The following is an 18,413-nucleotide window of genomic DNA, read 5'->3' as shown; positions in this document are numbered from 1 at the left end:
TGGTCAGTTTTCAGAATGGAGAGAGGCAAATAGTGGTGTCCCCCAGAGATCTGTACTGGGCCCAGTCCTATTCAATATATGCATAAATTATCTGGAAAAAGGAGTAAATAGTGAGGTGGCAAAATTTGCAGATGATACAAAATTGCTCAAAATAGTTAAGTCCCAGGCAGACTTCGAAGAGCTACAAAAGGATCTCTCAAAACTGTGTAACTGGGCAACAAAATGGCAGATGAAATTCAGTGTTGATAAATGCAAAGTAATGCACATTGGAAAACATAATCCCAACTATACATACAAAATGATGAGGTTTAAATTTGCTGTTACCACTCAAGAAAGAGATCTTGGAGTCATTGTGGATAGTTCTCTGAAAACATCCACTCAATGTGCAGCGGCAGTCAAAAAAGCGAACAGAATGTTGGGAATCATTAAGAAAGGGATAGATAATGAGACAGAAAATATCATATTGCCGCTATATAAATCCATGGTATGCCCGCATCTTGAACACTGTGTGCAGATGTGGTCGCCCCATCTCAAAGAAGATATATTGGAATTGGAAAAGGTTCAGAAAAGGGCAACAAAAATGATTAGGGTTATGGAACGGCTGCCATATGAGGAGAGATTAATAAGACTGTGATTTCAGCTTGGAAAAGAGATGACTAAGGGGGGATATGATAGGTCTATAAAAACCCTCTGGCCAGGTCTTCAAATGGTTTTCTCTTCCAGGTTTGGAATGTCTCTTCCTACAAACAGGCTCAAGCACTCTTCTTGTTGGTGTTTTTTTGCCGGTATATGTGCATATATATATATAACAGTATCCTGAAGTGTGGAAGATTAGAGTCTGGGTGGAGTTGATACATACTTTATTTTAAAAAGAAAAAAGTGTCAAGAGCGAAATGTTTCTTCATATCATTCATGTCCTCCATTTGTCAGTGTTTTCTTTTTGAGAGAATGTAGTGGTGAAAGGTTCCAGATGGGGATTTCCAATAGAAGATCCCAGCATGATAGACAACAGCAAAGCTGATTTTAAATTTGGGGTGTGAGAGAGCTTGAAGATAAGTGTTTACTGCCCCACTCAGTGATATGTTTTATCCCTTTTTATCTCCTTCCTGGATTCAACTTTCCATCTGTGCGTATCAGCTTAAGTTTTGAGAAAGGAGCGTAAACAGCTTTCTGAGGGTATGTCTTCACTACCTGCCAGATCGGCGGGCAGCGATCGATCCAGCAGGGATTGATTTAGCGTGTCTAGTCTAGACACGATAAATCGACCCCCGAGCACTCTCTCGTTGACTCCTGTACTCTAGTGCCGCAAGAGGCGCAGGCAGAGCCGATGCGGGAGCGGCAGCAGTCGACTCACTGAAGTGAAGACACCACGGTAAGTCGATTTAAGTACATTGACTTCAGCTACATTATTCACATAGCTGAAGTTGCGTAACTTAGATCTATCCCCCGCCCTCTTGTAGACCAGGGCTGAGGTGAAGCCATTGCCAGCAATCAAGGATCTTAAAAGCCGTAACTAATCACAAGAGAATTCCCTGAGGTGCAGTCACTGTAACCATTTCTCAGGACAGTAAATATTTAAAATGGAACTGAAATGCTATCTGCTGAATCCCTTGTTGAGGGTTTTGGTTTCCATGACAATGGGAGAAGGCATGTCTTACGCCTGCTGCTGGGGAAAGGTGCTTCGTTCTTTACCCCATATTTGTGATGCCATCTGCGACAGGAGGGGAATTGCTGAACCTGCAACGCTGGTCCTGGAAGGGACGCAAAGGTTGAATAGATTTTTAAATATTTTTGTTGTAAAATTTTGTACAGCACCTAACACAACGGGGTCTTGATCCTAAATGGACCCTCTAAGTGCTGCTGGAGGGCATTCTCCAGGAGGGGCTGTTGCTTTTAGAATTTGCTCCTTCCCCTGAGACCCATGTAGCCCATGTTTGGTGATCTTTAGGGAATGCTGAAGGGTCTGTCTATTCTCCTTGGGAGCAGCAGATTTGGGAGGCTGGGTAGTGGAGGGAAATATATTGTTGGCACTTAAATTTTGTATGTGTTTAAGTGTTCCCTGCTGAAAATGTATTCTTTTGACCTAGTTCCCATTAGTAGGAGGAGGCTCACTGAGTCCACTATCTGTCCATCTTCTGGTGTGGTGCAAAGGAAATGGGATCTTCTTATTGTCTATATGATCATAGAATTTTAAAATAGGATACTTCCAAAGATAGACCTACCTGCCCCTCAGTCATGTTAACCCCCGTGTGCCCCCTCCCCATGAGTCTGGCACAGTCTCCATCTTCTCATAGGCAAAATGTCCTCACTCTCCTGCATAGCCCCTGTTTGGAACTCCTGCTTCCAATGGGCCTTCTATAGCCAAACTTACTCCATTCCCATCCTGCTCTAACTTTCCTTCCCATCCCCAACTGGAACCAATATGACCCACCTACAACAAAACAAATAAATGGCTCTGACTCTATTCAAACGCTGCCCTTCTCTTTCCCTCATCCCCTGCTGTTTGTTTGACTCCTCAGGTGTGTTATGTCTAATATGTGGCTTGAAGCTCCAAGTTGCTGAACAGTCTAAAACTCATCAACTTCAGTGAGAGCTGATGCTGCTCCGTGTTTCCCAAGAGAACACCATGCCGCACAGGACTGAGCCCCAGGGCTAGATTCTGAGCACATGTCCACCAGTGTAAAATAGGAGCTAGTTCTGATTTACATCAGAATCTGACGCCCTGACTTATATTTCAAACCAGGCAAACCTATGGCACTGTAGAAACAGCAATGCATTTATTGTAGCTATTCTATTATTTGAGTTGTGAGAGGACGACAAGCACTGCAGAAAGTCTGAACGAACAGATCATGGCTCAAAAACAATAGCAAATATAAACTATTCTTTAATATATAAACTTAAATTGTTCATTGCTCTATTTCACCGTGCCGGGAAGAGAGTCATTATTTTTGGTGTCACAAAACTTATTTCCAATGTGTGCATATCACAACACCATAGAAACACTACAGTTTACCTCCTTGTGCCCTCTGGAAGAGTAAAATCTCAGTCTGAATAAGGCCCCATTCCTGCAACTGACAACCTATGGACTCCCAAGGAACCACACTGGAGGCAGCAGGGCTGCACACAGGTGAGGCTGTCCACCCACCCACTATCAATTGCAGCATTGTGGCCTAAAACACACTGACAATGTACAGAGCTTAAACTTGCTTTCTGAGTCTGCCACTCAAGTACATGTCCAGAATTCAAGATCATTGTCATGATCATGATAGATCTTATGCTTAGTCTGTCAAAATGTCTAGTAGTAATATTGGATTTACAAAGTCTACGCAAGTAATTTTAGAAGAGTTATGTTTGAATGCAGGTCATATAGGAAAAGGTTCTTTGTGTGAGTAGGAACAACCTGCCATCCGATCCCAACTTTATCTGGAGGGAGAAACAGAAATAAAAACAATCACTCTTCTGCTTAGTAAAATACAAAACATACATACTACTGTGTGCCAAATCTTGTAATAATGGATCATTAGTAGGCGGTGAAAGCAAGAGACACAAATATTCACGGTAAGTAATTTAAAGAGATTTCTACTATATGCTTGTGCCATATATTCAGCATCATTTTATTAATTACCCACTTCTGAAGGACCACACATCCAGCTTGTATTCTGTAGAAGTCTAGATTTTTGAGGATGCTGTGAGGGAAATCCCAAACATCTCCCTCCCCCCGCCCACAGTTTAATTGTATCTGACCCTGTCTATATGGTCAAAACCTCAGTTTTAGGCTTCAGCTGGAATGTTACCTGTACAACATTAGAGCACAGATGATTATTTACTGTTGTTAACAACCCTCGTTATCTGCTTGGCTAGTGGTCACCAAGCTTGCAATTCATTTTGAGGAGGCAATGTAGCAAATATTAGTCTCATTAGGACACAGTAAAAAGAGGCCCCGTTCCTGAAATCAGCTCTATGGGGGGCAGACCGTTGCTCCTATTCAGACCCCACAGGATTCAGCTGGTGTATTGGAACCTTAACTAAAGCAATGCCCACCATCAAAGATGGCTGTCTTCAGCTCTGTAACAAGATTAAGTAACTGGGAAGAAGTGCAAACCTATTATGGCATATATACAGCATAACTCTTACCGAGTTCAGTCTGGAAGAGGTGATAAGTGTCTGGATTACGAACTGTGAAGGCAATGTAGATCTCAGGTGGTTTTCCAGCAGTTTTGGAAATGGAAAGTTGCTGCAGGACACCGATAAGGGATAAAATTATCTGGGGATCATACACCACATCTACATAAAAAGGAAAGGGTTTGTATATTTATAAACAAAACAAAAAGCAGACTAAAAACAAAATAAAAGGATTAAATGGAGGCACGGTCAAGTAATTTAAGATGAGAATTTGACCTGTATTATGGGAACATGGCCCTTTAAAAAGGGAACCAGGACCAGCCCCTATGACTAGGGACCAGCTCCTCAGGAGAGCCCATATAGACCAGAGGGAATGTACCTGTGATTGACGAGTCATTTATTACACTCAGCTGGGGTGGAGACTGAGGGTAGGCCTATACTTAAAACGCTGCACTGGTGCAGCTGCATTGCTGTAGCTCTTCAGTGAAGACACTCCTATGCCAATGGGAAAGCGTCTCCCATCAGCGTAGTTAATCCACCTTCCTGAAAGGCAGTAGTTATGTTGACGGCAGAAGCTTTCCTGTTGATGTAGCACTGTCTACGGGGGGGGGGGGAGTGGGTTGGTATAACTATGTTGCTCAGGGGTGTGGATTTTTCACACCCTAGAGCGATGTAGTTATACTGACCTAGGTCTGTAGCGTAGAGCTGGCCTGAGAAGATAATATAAAACAAGCAGGATTTGGCTAGTTCTCCTTGGCACTAGAGATAGACCTGGCTGGAGATGGGGTTCTGGCATGGCTGAGCTTTTAGGAGTTCATGTTGGATGGCAGACTATTAAAGGTTTATTTTGATAAGAAGATGCCAGGAAGCAAAGGCCCTGGGCCTATCAAAGAGCTAGTGTCCTCCCTTCAGGGAGAAGAAGAGTAGAAGTCTGCGGAAAGGCTGGGACAAACAATGGGTGAAAAGGAATCACATGAGGCTGTTTCATGTTATTCCTCATGGACTTTCTGTTGACGTTTGGGCGGGGTGAGGTGATAACCCTGTGAACCGATAGAGCCTTGACTGGAGTGGCATTGGGTTGAAAGAACTGCTGTGGTGGCTGGTGGGGCCTGCAAGTGTGCGTACCTGAGGCGAGAGAGAGTGCTGGTACGGATGGACTGTCACCTGTTTTAAAGATTGCTTTAATGCTGGTGGGTGAAGAGGTTGACTCCAGATTCCAACTATCAAAGGATTTTTAAAAAGTGTTTGTTTAAAGAGACCTCTCCACTTTACTGAATTGCCCTTCAGTGAAGCTGGTGCACAAATAAGTAAAAAGATAATTAGGTCCTGATCCTGCAATGGGATCTTTATATTTAACCCTTACTACCGTGCTGGTGAAGGGGGAAAAATGGTCTGCATATGTGGATTTTACAGATTTGGCCTTCTCTGGTTGCAACTGAATTGAAAGCAGCTCACATTGCAACACCTCATTGCAAAGGCCAGGAGTTAAATTACAGTTGGTTGACTCTGGAATAATTTCTAAGGGTGGAAACCCTGATGAAACAATGTAAAAACTGCCCCTTGAAGTATCACAAGTGTCAATCTCACAAATTAACATTCTGATTCTGCAATTTTCTACTGGTCTTTGTTATGAGCCCTGATGTTCAGGAGTTGGTCACTTCAGTATAATCCCTGTGATGTACAACTAGGGCACCCAAAAGCCAAGACCTGTGTATGGGCCAATGGTCAAAGAGATCAGTCATACTGGATTTAACCTAATAAAAATATGAACTGTGCTATCTAGACATACCGAGCATAACACTTTATCCTAAACTTTAAATTTCCTTGTTTTTATGAGCTCAAGTTAGGCCGTTTTCAGAGCCCTGTGTAATGGATTAGATATCTGATCATTACTTTTATGGAATAAACATCTTTTTATGGCTAATGGTCTACACGTGATACATTGTATCAGTCCTCACACACCTTTCAGCACCTCACCTGAACTCTTAAGCAGCTTGCTTAGTTCACACTCACCCAAAAAATGGGCTGAAATTCTGCCTTCAGCTACATCTGTGCAGTTCTGGAGCTTGTCTAGAAGAACAGTTGGTGTGTGGCAAGGTGACATGTGACTCCACATTGCACAGAGTGTGCTGCCCTCTAGCCATGTGGACTTTGCTACCACACATTAAAAGTTCTGTAGTTCACTTCGCTGTATTTGACTTTGAAACCGGGGTACATCAAAGCTCACTTGGGAACTTTTAGTGTGTGGTAGTAGGGACACAGTAAGTGCATGTTGTAGATTTCCACCCCCGCTTGCCACACACTTTGTCTAGACAAGCCCCTGGTATTGTTAGACTTAGTATTATTAGATTTACTATTAAACTCCTTAACATTATCAGATGAGCAAGTGCTGTAAAAGTAAAATTTCTTTAATATGCACTATCCTTGCTGAGAGTGCCAGCCAGCGGTGCTCTGGAAACATGGAATTCACCTCCAATTTTAAAACAGAAGAAGTGACAAAAGAGAAATAAATTGCTTTTCAAGGATGAGTAAACAACCACTGAATATTGAGATGAAGACAGGATGGTAAAATAAGGCAGAATTACACCCCTCACATTTCAGAATTTGTAGTTGACTGACCAGTCATCTTGACTGAATAAAGTTCAGTAATTATTATTTTTGCATTTCTATTGTTATTTCATCACAGTGAGATGCGATCAGAAATGTACTGTACCTGCTGCAATGACAACATCAGCTTGAAGCGCTGAAAGTTGTTCCTCTGCAACAGAATCCCAGTCAAGTTCTGCAACTGTTATTTTTGGTCCTTGTAAATCCATCACTTCTGCCCTCTGGCTTTGGGATTGCATTTTGGTGTGATTCTCAGTTTCAGACTCCAGAACAAAGCCATTTAAATGGATGTTTTCTCTCAGTTGCTCAAGAACACAGTGATGGTAGTCACTAAACACATATGCCTTAGGATTACAGGTTTTACAGATTGCAATTCCTGTGAGGCCAATCCCACTTCCTAATTCCAAGACAGTCCTGAAGGTTAATGGATTAAAATCAGTATTTACACATGGATCTAACAAGATTCAGTTACGGAATCAAAACCAATAGAAATATATGCACCTAAGAGCGAAACTAGCTTTAAATGATTTCAGTGATTCTTGAATAAACTATCCAGATTCCAGTCTTTGCTTCAAATAAGTATCAGGAATGAAAAATAATTAGGATTCAATTATAATAATAGCAATTAGAGAGTGAAAATGTGAATAAAATTAACATCTCCTGGGGACCAATACAGGACTGTGCCCTGCGGTATATTATGCATATATCCAGACTAGAATGTTATCTTGTTAAATTTCATACTATCCTCCTAGTTATACCTCCTTGGACTGCCAAGTATTTTATGATTTAAAAGTGTTTTGGACAAGGGAAATTAATACTGCCCCCCTCTCCCCTGAGGGTTATGGATACCTGAGTTGGAGTTTTTGTCTAGGATTTTAAAAATATGCATTGTTACAGTTCTTAGTTATATTAGGGGCATATATAGTATAATGTCAAACTACTGTCGTGTAACTCATTTATAATATGAATGAAAACATTTAAGTTAACTCTGTTCCCCCAGTTTTCTAGCTGTGATTTCATGTAACTAGAGCTCCATTACCTGTTACTGAAAATGGCAGAATTCTCTATTGCCCATTCAGCAAGATAAAGAGCAGCATCCCACGTTACTAGTCCTGTGGTTCCCTGTGAGATTATTGCCACCGTCTCAGAAAGTGTAACAGAGTCTCCTGTGGGCTAGAAGACACACGCAGGGAAAGAAAGATGCATTGGCACGGCCACCACATTTCACAATTTTAAATCAACATTAGCGTCTGGGAGAAGGTAAGTATTTTACACTTAGGGTTTCTGGGTTTTATTTTTAAACCAATTATGGCTCAGTTTAAACGATAAAAAAGGACATATAACAATGAAGATATTAGCTTTTACCAGTAAGTAGCTTTTATAACAGTTGGTAGATTCTTCTTTATTTAAAATATCTGCTAGTACATCATACAATTCATCCAGGGGTTCGGTTGCTACGGACTCATGCTGTGGGAAAGAGAAGAGAGATCAGTGAAGAACTTCAGATCTCCAGATATTATTAATGAAACACAGGCAATGAACACATAGTCAAATACCATTTATTCCATCTTTAACCATAACATATGCATTTAATGCTAATTTTTGTTATAACAAATGATCAGCCGAGCCTGGGCCAATACTGCAAAAAACATATTTTCAAGTTACTTTTAATAACAGGTTGAATGGAAAAAGAGTGCCAAGCAATATATAATCCCAACACTACCTTTTTAATGAGTTCAGATATGAAGCATCTTCTGTACTTCAAGGAAGGGGGATATTTCAGGCATAAGGGGTGAAGAATAGTCTGAAATGATAAAACAACACCTGCAGACCAACCAGCTACCAGGTGAGGATTTTATTAGAGGCACTGAAGGAACAGGGGAGGAAAAGATAGCTACCAATTTGCTCGGTTCACTTTGTACCTTGGGAATGCTGGGTAATTTCAATTTGCAGCTAAGCTATTTGATACTCAACTGGAAAAAAAAATTCCATGTACATTCCTGCAGTGAATTCTGGTACCCCCAGCCGGTCACAGATGTGAGGGAGCCACACATCCTCTACTTTGCCCCCCAAAAATAAACAGTAAAACTGAAAGGAAAATGAGTCTGAGTGGCTCTTTCCTCTCATTTTTCTTCCAGGCCCCAACCCTATAAATAAATAAACAGGACTGCTCCATCTACACTTGGAGCTGGGAGCCATTCCCAGCTTGTGTACATATACTCACTCTAGCTCCATGCTGGACTCAGGAAAGAGACTCTCCCCACACATGTCTACCCTTTGTTTTGAATCAAGGCAATGTTCACTGAGAAAGTGTCAGTCACACTGGTCCTCCAGCAAATGAAAAGTTGGCAAGTTAGGTCACTTCAGCTCTTCAATTAGCCCCAACAAATAGGTTATGGTGAATTAGGTCCCTTAATTTACTCTTAATAGTTACAGTTCCCTTTATATAAGTGGCTTAGGCTGAATTCTGCACTCGGCTAGGCATGATGGACCCTGACTCCAAAGCTGTGCTCTCCCTACATGTGGGCATCTCAGTCAGGGGTTCCACATGTGGAAGGCGATCAATACATAGGACTTGAGGCCCATTGTGCTCCACAGTTGGGAACACACTTTTGTTCAGAAGGAGGTGTTCACTGTGACAATATGACAAGAATTTGATACTAAAGACTGTGGAGAAGTACTTGATATTCTATCCTTTATGAAGCAAGTAGGGACTGAACTGCAATCACATGTGATAGACAGGAAATGGGAGTAGCTTCGTGTTCCCAGTATTTGTACCACATGTGAGGATGTAGTACCCTATTTCCATACACACGAAGACACACTATCAGTCAATACACAATATATGTCACAAACAGACCTGTAAGAAAAATTGAAGTTAGAGCTTTTTCTTGATTTTTTTTGTATTTAAAATTAATTGCTATTTTGAAAACTTTCCACCAGCTCTAAAAGCCCAATACTTGATATTTAAAAAAATAAGACAGAGTTGTAACTGTTTTAATGCAACTGATCAGAGGGCACAAGCCCACTGAAAGCAATTACTGCCTTTTTGTATGTTCCAATTTAAATTAAAAGGCAACTGTGGCAGACTAGCAATCTCACAGATTTGGGAGAGAGATGAACAGCCTTTCACTGCCAGATTGCCAGTTCAGATCCAGCCAGTGCTAGAAGATATCACAACTGTTTATCACTCATGAGTAGGGCCCTCCCAAATTCACGGCCATGAAAAACACATCATGGACCGTGAAATCTGGTCTCCCTCCGTGAAATCTGGTCTTTTGTGTGCTTTTACCCTATACTATACAGATTTCATGGGAGAGACCAGCATTTCTCAAATTGGGAGGCCTGACCCAAAAGGGAATTGCAGGGGGGTGGTCAGAAGGTTAGCTTAGGGGGGTTGTGATATTGCCACCCTTACTTCTGTGACGCTTTCGGAGCAGGGCGGCCAGAGGGGGTGGCTGTTGGCCAGGTGCCCAGCTCTGAAGGCAGCGCCCTGCCAGCAGCAGTGCAGAAGTAAGGGTGGCAATACCATACCATGCCATCTTTACTAGGGATGTAAAATGTTACTGGTTAACTGATAAGCATTAGTCTTACCAATAATGTATTCAGTAAACAGTAAGAGGGATGAGGCTGGGGCCACAGGTGGGGGCAGGTGCGGGGCTGGAGCCCTGGGACCCCCAGGGGGCCAACTCACGGGTGCGGGGCCGGCAACTGGGACCCTGGGTAAAATGTGGAATTGCTGCAGCATCCCCCACGCCCCTAGTTCCTGCACCTATGTTGTGAACTCATTAACAGTTAAACCTTCGCTGATACAATTTTAATAGTTTAAATGGTTATTTTTTAAAATGCTATTTACATCCCTAATCCTTACTTCTGCGCTGCTGCTGGCGGAGGCTCTGCCTTCAGAGCCTGGCTCCCAGTCAGCAGCCGCCGCTCTCCAGCTGCCCAGCTCTGAAGGCAGAGCCACCAGCACGAGCAACACAGAAGTAAAGGTAGCAGTACTGCAACCCCCCTTGCAACCTCCCAGCCCCGGACCCCTACAATTACAACACTGTGAAATTTCAGATTTAAATAGCTGAAATCATGAAAGTTACTATTTTAAAAATCCTATGACTGTGAAATTGTCTAAAATGGACTGTGAATTTGGTAGGACCCTACTCATGGGAAAGGAGACAATGGTCTCAGCCCAAGACCTACTGAACAGAATTCACATCACAACCAATCCCACGCCCCTAAACTGGTACTAGCTGGCATTCGTATTGTAGCCTCAGACGCAGCAAAGGACTGAATGGGAATGGAGAGTGAATTAACCCTCTTAACCTTAGAGATGGCCCCTCACGTCAAGGTTAAAGCACACTGGCGGAGTATTCTGGGAAGTTTATACTGCTGCACCTCTCATTATATTGCCTCTATGAATCAATAGGAAAATTCAGTGTTTGACACTTTGCATGAACACTACAGTCTCTAACCATTTCTCAAATTTCAAAATAAATAAAAACATGCCTTTCTTGTGTTCCAACTCCCTTGCCTATGAAGGATAGTTACATAACATGAATAAAAGAAAATCTGCTATTCTATAGGTAAACACAGAGATTAGTATTAGATCTGACTCCCTTACTGTTTTTTAAATACAATTTTAAAAGAATACGATGCAATGGTTTTCATTACACTAGGTGGCATCCTATCTTTAGAATAGTTCTAGTCTGCTCTATGATATGTATTGAAATCTGATTATATTAAAATAACATGTTTTACCTTCTGCAAAATATCCAGTAGTAGCAAGGCATCTGATGAACTCTTTAATTTTTTTTCAAGTTCCTACACAAAAGGAGGGGAAAAAAGTTGAGAAATATTCCAGGATGCTATTCCATTACCACGTTTGAACACCACAAACTGGTGAAAACTCCTTTAACAGAGTATGTTACTTGCTTTGTGATTAAAAATAAATAAATCACACCCAGATGGTAGGAAATAAAGAAGTAATAAAGAGCCTTCTGTAAGCCATAATATTAACATAATCTATAATGTATATAGCTGCTACTGCAATACAAATACATAATTATTATTAATTGAATGAGGAAAGTAAAAAACAAAGGTGAAGACCAGATGACTAATCAGTCAGCCCTCCCACACTAATGTACAAAGCTCCCACCCCAATGAGGTGAGACATATTAAATCTTCCCTTCTCCAAGAGGAGAGCTGAGTATCTCTCCAGACATTGGAAATCTTGGCATCGAAGTAAGAACAAAATCTGCCTGTTGCTAGACACTATATCCCCCACATAGATTTATTGCATTAATTGTCTTGAACAGAAATCTTATAACCAAGAGTGCTGTTTCAATATAACCTCAGTGGCCAGTTATATTTCTTCAGCCTTTTTTCATTGATCCATTTCTAGCCAAACCTGCTCACTTTACTCAGATGACTAGTTCCACTGAAGTCCATGGGACCATTTGTGTAAATAAGGCAAGTGGGTATTTGGCCCTTCACTAGTGGTTGAAATGCTGAGAAAATGGTTCACAGAGGAACGTATAAATGGTGAAATCAACAGCAGTAAAACTCACTAGATAGTGAAGTAAACAGATGTCCTGAATTGTTTCAAAACACTGCGGTCTGTAAACTGCAAATCCTCCTACAGGGAAATTGTTCTGAGAAAAAACTTACTTTACTGCAAAAGGGTCAATATTGAGGCTGATGTCTGAAAAGTGACACTACAGCACATTGCAACTGAAACACAGAGGGTTCAAGAGGAATGAGTGGTGACACCCACTGTCTGCTAAACTCAGGCATTCTTTATTCTATACTAATAAACTCAGAACAGGAGCTGCCAACGCACCATTCTGAACATACTGCAAATATTCTATGGTGAATTGATTTTCTGAAATTAGCTTTGCCCTAATACCAGATGCTATGAACAGATGAATTAGACCATGAAGCACAGCCATTTTAGGAAAGAAAAAAAATCCTCCGAATGAGCGTTATTTGTACTGTGGAATTAGCTTGTAAATTGAGGGATTTTGTTGCAGAATCACTGCAGTCAACAATCTTTAGTTTTAATATTTGGAGTCACTACTGAGGTATATGGGGCCAGATTGTTGCCTGGTATAAACTAGCTACACTGAAATCAATAGAGTTAAAACTAATTTACATTGGTTGATCATCTGGCCCATGCATGTGCTGAACAGGTCCCAAGGTTTGCATCTCCTCCTTCTCTATGTCAAATAACAGAAATGGAAAGGAAAATTCTTAAGACACATCTGGATTTTTCTTGTCTCTTCATTCTGATGATAGATGGCAGAACAACATGAATCCTATGTTTTGTGCCCTTCTGTGAGGATACTATACTTAATTTACCTTTTTTCTGCCATCTACAAAATAAAAGTAAGGAGATTATGAAAGTGCCCTGACAACTTTTCACTTCAAATGTCAATATCTGATGTGGCAGCTCCTAGGATTTGTTGGAAGAATTTTTAGCCTTAATGATGGCCTCACACTGCAAACTCTTAGAGTCATCTAAGCCCCCCTACTCACAGAGTTCAGGAGCAAACCCATCTTTAGGTCTGTCACAGTGAACTAAGGGTTGATTTAGATCTCTGGGTCTCAGTAGCATATTTCTTAAATACTTTCTGACAAATCAGACTATTCAGCTATGATGGGGCGCATATCCTCTGAATTCTGCTGTGTACTAGATAAACTTTAAATATCTGTAAATATGGGGATATTCTAGATTGTATACCTTATAGTTAATGTTGAGACCCGAGTCAAATTTTAGATGCATATTTACTGTCAGACATCTTGTAATTATTACTATTCCCAGTAAGTGACCCTGCAAAGTTAATTGTAAGCATATTTCAGATCAAATTGTGTCCACAGTGTTCAAAGGTGAAGGCTACATTTATATATAATTTTCCCGAGAAATTGCCTAATACTTACTTTCTGAGTGTTTTGTTGGTCTGGTGAATAATCATGGAAAGTGAATAAATTGTTCATTAAAATAGTGTATTAGTGCCTGCAACAAACATGACTATTCTGAATCTGTCTGGCTGTTGTGCTTTAGCCACAGATAACGAGAACTATTAAATGAAAAAAACTAGGGTCAACAATTTGGCTTAAATTTCATGAAAACTATAATGGTGAGCCATGGATGACACCTGATAACAGGTCTCTGAACATTACTTAATCATCTTAAAGTTAGAAACATTTGGTTGTTTGTAATGTTGACTCAATCAGTGCTGAAAAGGAGTAGTTTGCACATGTTTCTATCAGTATTTAAACAGGTTGAAAATATAAATGTGAAGAATTCCAAAATAGCTATACTAAAAGGACCAACCACTGAAATTAGGCTAAATCCACAAACGTCCAGGACATAAGTTTAAACATGTTATCATAAGTGATTGAGCCAATCAAAAACAGAAGCTTATTTTGCCAGTATTCTCTCACATACAAAAGAAAGTTTAGAGACTGAAGAATTTTGTGTAACACAATTTAGTAGCTGTCTGCCTAAGTAGGTACTTCTGGTGTAGATGGTTCTTTATCACAGTAGTAAAATACACCCCTCTGGCCGAAAGCTTGACAGCTAAGTGTTACCAGATTCAGACACACGCGCTGATCGTCGGAGCCCGGGGCGGATGGGACCCCAGTAACGAGCGAGTGTTGAGAGAATGCAGAATTAGTCAGCGCTATGCTCAGCTGATGCGGCAACTCATGGTGTTGGATGCCATCAGGTGGTTGAGGAACATCTACATAGAACACATCACCGGACATCGGCAATACCAGGAGAGATGAGCTGGAGTGCCAATGAAAAGTGAAATCGGAAAGTAACTGAAATACTTCCTTGATGGATTGTATTTTCTAATGGACAACCTACCCAAAATTCTCAATTACTGAGGGACAATTTTCACTCATTGATATATTTTGCTTTCCACAACCAACTCTCTGTACAACTTTTCATGAGTGATGTACCCAAATACTTGGATGCTAATATCTAAAATGTATTGTTAAATATATTCATCCACATTTGGGTTATTGCTGATTATGCGCGATATGTATTTTATGACTTTTAAAATAAACTTTGTATTTGTGGATAATCTATGAACTATACCCAGATGTACAGACACTCTTTTCCTAACCTGTGTACTATATAATTTTTTAACATTAGCTTTAATACAATTTTTAAATCTGACTGTTTATAGGCCTATGGAGAACTCCACAGGATCAAAGAGGGGACACACACACACGCACACTCTCTCTCTCTCTCTGCCCTGATCTACACTGGGGGGGAGGGGGGTGATCGATCTAAGCTATGCAACTTCAGCTACATGAATAACATAGCTGAAGTCGACATACTTAGATCGACTTACCGTGGTGTCTTCACCGTGGTGAGTCAACTGCTGCTGTTCCCCCGTCGACTCCGTCTGCGCCGCTCGTGGCGCTGGAGTACAGGAGTCGACAGGAGAGTGTTGGGGGTGGGGGGTCGATTTATCGCATCTAGACTAGACACGGTAAATCGATCCCTGCTGGATTGATTGCTGCCCGCCAATTCGGCGGGTAATGAAGACATACCCTAGGTTTAAAAAAGTAAAATAAGGCTATTGAGTTGGCTAGTGTGTGCACGTCACTGCCCTCTATGGAATGAAATCAGAGCTGTTTCACTCATGAATCCAACAGAATTCTGTTCCACAATCCCAGGCCTTTCTGTGGTGCAGATTCCTCAGATGCTATAAAAGCAAAGCTGAAAAGAGGAAGAATAGGCAGACTGTCCAAGCAAGCTGCAAAAACATAGTGACCATATATCTTGGTTTCACTGGTACAGTTCTAGTTTTTCCTCTGACATCCAAGTGTGCCAGGCACTTCTTTCACGTTCTTTCCATTTTTCATTTAATCGGTATTTTTCTTTTTTAAATACCCATATAACATTTGCTTAAGATATACTTCTATAGTGAGCAGAGTTTGGTCGGCTTTTTCCAGGTACAAACAGTCCAATGCAATGAGTGCTCAGTGTGATCAACAGTGTTTGGAGTGAAGAGAAAAGCTGTTGATGTTGATGACAGTTGTGCAGTGTCTCATGATCAACTCATTCAGAACACTAAATTACTAGAAAAAAATCCTCAACTCAGAGATATGCACACCAATTTACTTTAGGTACTTATGAGCACCTCAGAATCTTTAATGTATTTATGCTTGTAACACCTCTAGGAGGTAGGGCAGTACTATCACCACTGAGACTCCCAGTGATTTGACTAAGATCACACAAGAAGTCTGTGGCCAAGCAGGGAATTGAACCCAGGTCTCCCAAATTCTTGAGTAGCGTCCTAATGCCTGGACCATCCTTCCTCTCTGCTAGGACAAGAGCTGGGACTAGTGACACCAGCACACCTTAAAAAACCCCAACTTTTGTATGGCTATTTCCCAACTCTAAAAAACAACCCCACAGAGCACAGCAACCAGGAGGGCCAGCTTGCAGTAATAATAGCAACTGAATGCACCTAAAGGGCTTTTGTTCAATGGTTTTCAGCAGCCCCATTATAAAAGCCATTTTAGTGCCCCTACTCAAAGAACTGTTTCTGATTTTGAAACCAGGATCACTTTTCAAAGACGACAGGTCTCAAAATCACAGCCCGCCAGCTTCACCTCAAGTAGGAGAAAGGAGCTTATTTTGCTGATTGAAATGAGAATTTTTACATCATTTAATTTTCTTTTCCCAACAATAGCAATAAACCAGGTAGGAGCAGCAGGTCCATCGGGGGCAGCCCATTTCCAGAACATCGTGATTTGGTGGGGGTTGGTCCTGCTTTGAGCAGGCGGTTGGACTAGATGACCTTCCAGCCCTGAGATTGTATGATTCTCTGGCAGGCGAGTACCAGTGGCACGGCAGGCCAGAGGTGGCTTGGCAGAGCGGGGGGCTAAGGTGTTTGCACAGCCGGCAAGCAGGGCTCCGGCTAGCCGGGCTCGCTCCAGCACTGCACTCTTCACGGGCGAACGCAGTAAGAGGAGTCAGAGAAGGGGGAGGCTGTGGCTGGGGGCCAGGACTGGGCAGCCCCACACAGGGGCGCTGGAAGAGCGTGTAGAGTGGGGGAGCTGAGAGCTATTGAACCAATCTGTAAAGCCTGTATACGATGGACACCACTTCAAGTCAGGGGGTGCAGCAGCACCTATGGGCCCCGGATCACCCGGCCCAGGCACCGGGCGGCTCCTGGGGCCAGGACTGGGCTGCCCCAGATCACCAGGCCCGGGCGCCTCCGGGGCCAGGACTGGGTAGCCCTGGACCAGCCGGCGGCGCCGGGGCCAGGCTAACCCGCCTGCCGCCCGCCCCTCACATGGACCCGCCCCAGGCAGCCCCTCCCCGCGGCCCCTGCCGCCCCCTCTCCGCAGCGAGCGGCCTCTCCCCATCCACTCCCGGGTCGAGGGCTGGTGCCGGGGCCCCCGGCTCCTACTCACCGCCCAGGGGAAGGCGCCGAGCCGCCTGCCGGCCAGGAAGCCGCGCTGGAAGCGGAGCCCCAGGTGCCGGGCTTCCTCCGCCGCGGGATCCATCGCTCGCTAGCCCGGCTCAGCGGGGTCCCGCCGTCCCCTCAGGGCAGGCCGCGTCCCTGGTCTCGGGTGATCGCCTCTTGCCGGGCAGACACACCCCCCGCTCCCGTCCTGCGGGGGCGGGGAGCGACGCGGGCTCCACTGCGGCCCAGGCCTCGGACCAGCCGGGGGTGGCACCAGTCGCCGCCCCGCCCCCGCCCCGCCGTGGGGACGATGGGGCCAGTTTCACCAGATCCCTGGGGCGTGGGTGTACCCAAGGCACGGCCTGGAGCCTGGCTCTGTGTCCCCATTGCAGGGTGCGGGTGTTCCCATGTCAGGCCTGGCGCCTGCGTCCCTGCGTGGCTCTGTGTCCTCGTGTTCCCATGTCAGGCCTGGCGCCTGTGTCCCTGCGTGGCTCTGTGTCCTCCTGTTCCCATGTCACGCCTGGAGCCTGTGTCCCTGCGTGGCTCTGTGTCCTCCTGTTCCCATGTCAGGCCTGGCGCCTGTGTCCCTGCGTGGCTCTGTGTCTTCGTGTTCCCATGTCAGGCCTGGCGCCTGCGTCCCTGCGTGGCTCTGTGTCCTCGTGTTCCCATGTCAGGCCTGGCGCCTGCGTCCCTGCGTCCTCCTGTTCCCATGTCACGCCTGGAGCCTGTGTCCCTGCGTGGCTCTGTGTCCTCGTGTTCCTTATGTCATGCCTGGTGTCTGCGTCCTTGCATGGCTCTCTGTCCTCGTGTTCCCATATCACGTGTGATGCCTAGAGTCTGCATCCCTGTGTGGCTCTGTGTCCTTGTATTCCCATGTCACGTGTGGTGCCTGGAGCCTGCATGCCTGCTTGGCTCTGTGTCCTTGTGTTCCCATGTCACACTTGACGCCTGGAGCCTGCGTCCCTGCTTGGCTCTGTGTCCTCGTGTTCCCATGTCACGCTTGACGCCTGGAGCCTGCATCCCTGCTTGGCTCTGTGTCCTTGTGTTCCCATATCACGCGTGATGCCTGGAGCCTGCGTCCCTGCTTGGCTCTGTGTCCTCGTGTTCCCATGTCACGCTTGACGCCTGGAGCCTGCATCCCTGCTTGGCTCTGTGTCCTTGTGTTCCCATATCACGCGTGACGCCTGGAGCCTGCGTCCCTGCATGGCTCTGTGTCTTGTTCCCATGTCACATATCCCAGCGTGGCACCTGCAT

At 43.8% G+C, this 18,413-nt stretch overlaps 1 protein-coding gene across 2 annotated transcripts; it reads right to left on the bottom strand.

Moving 5' to 3' along the window:
• Positions 1-2,839: 2,839 nt before the first annotated feature.
• On the bottom strand, positions 2,840-17,432 carry EEF2KMT (eukaryotic elongation factor 2 lysine methyltransferase). 2 transcript variants are annotated; one of them, XR_012641226.1, is made up of 8 exons: positions 17,167-17,432; positions 11,485-11,547; positions 8,453-8,533; positions 8,095-8,196; positions 7,769-7,902; positions 6,836-7,143; positions 4,135-4,234; positions 2,840-3,423 (listed from the first exon to the last, which is right to left on the bottom strand). XR_012641226.1 is itself a non-coding variant. In XM_074965539.1 (8 exons), exons 1-8 carry the CDS (start codon positions 17,257-17,259, stop codon positions 3,323-3,325), a joined length of 1,032 nt encoding a protein of 343 aa, XP_074821640.1. In that variant the 5' UTR covers positions 17,260-17,432; the 3' UTR covers positions 2,855-3,322. The 2 variants fall into 2 exon arrangements, 1 of the variants encoding a protein (XP_074821640.1); XM_074965539.1 differs by having other exon boundaries at positions 2,855-3,423; positions 4,135-4,284.
• Between the last annotated feature and the right edge of the window lie 981 nt (positions 17,433-18,413).

Source organism: Natator depressus, chromosome 10, assembly GCF_965152275.1.
Source record: "Natator depressus isolate rNatDep1 chromosome 10, rNatDep2.hap1, whole genome shotgun sequence".
NCBI classification, from domain to species: Eukaryota; Metazoa; Chordata; order Testudines; family Cheloniidae; genus Natator; species Natator depressus.
Note: the sequence above shows the minus strand (reverse complement) of the source record. Positions and strands in the feature narration are given on the sequence as shown.

Excerpts from the sequence above, each read along its gene's own strand:
- EEF2KMT (XM_074965539.1), bottom strand. The coding sequence starts at position 17,259 with ATGGATCCCGCGGCGGAGGAAGCCCGGCACCTGGGGCTCCGCTTCCAG. Across the intron at positions 11,548-17,166 it reads TCGGCGCCTTCCCCTGGGCG|GAACTTGAAAAAAAATTAAA; the intron begins GTGAGTAGGAGC and ends CCTTTTGTGTAG. Across the intron at positions 7,144-7,768 it reads TCTGCCATTTTCAGTAACAG|GACTGTCTTGGAATTAGGAA; the intron begins GTAATGGAGCTC and ends ATTAACCTTCAG.